The sequence below is a fragment of the Perkinsus marinus genome (genome assembly GCF_000006405.1).
Source record: "Perkinsus marinus ATCC 50983 genomic scaffold scf_1104296939894, whole genome shotgun sequence".
NCBI classification, from domain to species: Eukaryota; Perkinsozoa; order Perkinsida; family Perkinsidae; genus Perkinsus; species Perkinsus marinus.
Genome location: NW_003213014.1, coordinates 91,133 through 94,636, shown reverse-complemented (window position 1 = coordinate 94,636; position 3,504 = coordinate 91,133). Strand labels below are relative to the sequence as shown.

The 3,504-nt window shown below is 43.5% G+C and overlaps 1 protein-coding gene across 1 annotated transcript; it reads right to left on the bottom strand.

Annotated features, from left to right (window-relative positions):
- Positions 1 to 2,028: 2,028 nt before the first annotated feature.
- Positions 2,029 to 3,315, bottom strand: Pmar_PMAR020869 (conserved hypothetical protein; the record flags this gene model as incomplete). The annotated part of the gene is made up of 3 exons (XM_002782246.1): positions 2,029 to 2,166; positions 2,217 to 2,364; positions 2,408 to 3,315. 3 exons carry the CDS (start codon positions 3,313 to 3,315, stop codon positions 2,029 to 2,031), a joined length of 1,194 nt encoding a protein of 397 aa, XP_002782292.1.
- Positions 3,316 to 3,504: the final 189 nt, after the last annotated feature.

The following is a 3,504-nucleotide window of genomic DNA, read 5'->3' as shown; positions in this document are numbered from 1 at the left end:
AACGCATAAGCATTGAACAACACCGATACGGGCTGATTTGTCCGGTGTAGTTCGTCAAGTATTTTCAATCGTGTTTTTCGAATTTTTTATGTACGCCACTTCACGTAAAACGGGTGAGACCCGCTTAAACCGCTACTAAATGGATATAAACCTTTTAATATTAGAGTTTCACCCGTTATACGAAAAAACAAAACACTAGTGAAAAACATATTTCATAATTCACTTCGTGGAAAACAATTGTGTTATCGATCGCGAAGACATACACGTCTCACCGTAAAACGAGTGCAACTCCATTGTAAAGAGCAGTATGTCAATGAAAAATTATATTTTCCAAATTCAATATAGTATTACACTAGAGTTTACCCGCTATTCGCCAAGTGGAAAAGAAAAAAGTTTTTCCGCTAGTGTTTTTCATATAACATTACGGGTGAAACTCCACTATTCGACATATTCCCATTATTATACTATCGATATTTATAATATATGATGCTTATAGACCAACATATACAAATATACTTATACCTATTCTCCATTGTACACCCCTACATCGATCGTAGTGTATCTTTCCACTTCATACACCAACAATAAAAATTAATACCAATACAATGCAAATGCAATGCAAATCAATCTAGCTCCAGTGAGCTGAGTGAATTTTCCACACGACTTTCCGGCGATGCAAATCCTAAACGTGATGCATTAATAGGTTCTCACTGAGATCTATAAGGAGCTCTCCCAAGGACATCACCCAATACTACCAAGGAAAACGCATCGCTCCATTTCCCCGTCATTTGCCTCAAGCTGGTGAGTCCCTCCCAGTATCTCTGCAACGCCATATTAGTCCGAAACACGACCATGTACCCCAAAATAGTACCGTAAATCTGTCAACATACCTCACAATACAACACGTAACCCTATGAGCCCTACCTGTAAAGCGAAAGGCTTCTCCAAAATCAAGTGTTCATTAAGAAAATCAATATAGACGAATAATGCTGCGATTACACAGGCAATAACACAATATATTACAATCTGATCAAACCAGAGGACGGCTGCATACACAACCCAACCGTGCGATAAGATTCTCCCAAAACTCCATCAATGTGTTATACCAAAATACCGAGTATTCATCTAGAATCTCGATTACGAGAACTCTCCGAAACTCTTTAAGACGAACATTGGAGATTATCATGGAAGCACTTTATTCCTAGCTCAGAAACTGTCGATCACCCTGATAACTAAGGCAAGCGCTCCAAGCCAAAAGTGTTATCCCGGTTCGGAAATAAATCCGAAACCGATTTTCCTCGTCTACGAAACACTACTATAGTACGAAAGGGCAACGACAAACACCCACGATACATATTTTGACCCTGTTGACTTTCACGACACACACTAACACCGGATGACAGAGCTAATCTTCACTATATTTTCGATTTCCTCAGCTGAGCTGGGCAGTTTCCTCGCTACTATACAGAGTCTTGAATACGACTGTTACTAGGAATACACACAAAACCAACAACAATAATCATCCTTGGTCATTATCATCAACATGCAGAGGTGACCATGTACATATCCCCGAGACACCCTACTACTACTACTACCCCTGAGTAAGGCGATCCGGTCCACTTGAGTATCAGCCGTATTGGACTCTCACTGTTGTCGTATTCAATCATCTAACACTCCTAATGAAACACCACCAGCATTATTCACTTAACAACACAACTACATACTCGGATTCACTTCGCGATCTATACAAAGAGAACTCCCTTACGGTAGAGAGAAATCACAGATAGTAAATCAGACCAAGCACAGAGACAACAAAGGGCAGTAGTAGTTCGACGATGACCTGCACTAGGTCATCCCATCACTGATTCCTACTGCTGCCCATCATCATCATAATAGTAACAACAAGCTCAGAATTAAAGACATACACAGCAGGAGGTGACGAACACACCGTCGAGGCCAGCAGCACCCTATATTATCAATTTTATCGCCTTTCCATGGCTACGTTCAATGGCTACTAAACATCATTACTCACTGCCTCTTACCAACCGACACATCACTTCGTGTAAGCGGCAACCTCTCCCGATTCGAGGGGATACCAGGCGCGGGCTTTCGCTCAGCTGGGGATACCATAAGTGGCGCGTTCAGGGGGGCCAACAGTGCTGACGGCTACAAAGAAAATAATTAACTCTATTCATACCACACCTTGACAAACTTACTGGTTCCTTCTCGTGGAGACCGAAAGGCAATCTAACGACTTCATCGTATAACAACTCGCCGTAGATGAGCATCACGAAACCGATCAGCTGTAGCAACGACCACGCAGTTAGAGGCTCTCCAAGACCTTTACCCGGTGCTACATAGTACCTGCAGGAAACAGTCGAACGATCTCATAGGAGTATCGACCTACATTAGCACGGAGACAATCCAGATAAGGATAGTTCTTGTGGCGTCCAAGAAGGTGTGATGCACCGCAGAAGCTGTAGCAGTTACCATAACTCCACATAAATTGAATACAAATACGGAGACAACGAATGACACAGTGAGCCACATAATGGCCGAGTCATTAGCAAGCATCACAAAGGAGTCTCTAGTATTCTCAATAACACCACCAACATCACCACCACGTAGAGAGCCGACTACAGGGAGAGCAACAGCTACCATAAGGATGGTCCCCCAGAAACCCTCGAGGCCAACCAAAGCGACTGGGGAAACGTCGTGAGGCGGCTTAAGAAGGAACTCCTCAATGACGTATTGCGAGGCGCATACAATTTGACCACCAACGATGAAACAAATACCGAGAAGTAGTTTGCCGAGACTAACTACTTGAGTTTGGTTCTCTCGAGAGGCAACACTAGACATACCCACGAATATTAAGGCGATAACACAGATGATCACACCGGCCCAGTTGTGACGGTACATTTTTCTGTGGAGGAAGAGGACCGATAGAGCTGCTGAGAAAATGAGGATGCTGCCCTTCAGCATTTGGAAGACCGACACGGGGGTGTAGACGAGACCGATGGCTTGGAAGGAGGAGCCCAGGAGGTCGAAAAGGGATGGTATGGCAACAACAAAAAATATATGTTTGTTGACTTTATCCACTTTAATGCTCTTAGTCCACAATAGGAAGTAGTAGACAGGTAGCGCCAACAGCATAGCAACGAACATGACCAGACTCATGAACCAGGGCTTCTCGAAGAGGTGGTAGATACCATCAATGCCGAAAGCACCAGTTTGGAACTGTAACTTCTCAACGATAGAGTTGGCTGAGCCGGCCAGCAGACCAATAGTAAAGACGATCGCGAAGGTGCTCCACATTTTCAGTGATCAATGGGAGCTCTCAAATTAAAATGGGTCGACAACAACAACTGACAAGGACACCTCTCCAGTACGCTAGCTTTAAAATATTTTTTATCGAAACAGAATTATACACGTTTGACAGTACAAGTCGCAAGTGGAAGTTCATCAACAGCAGCCTTAACCAGTCAATGAACAGAGCCACAGAGA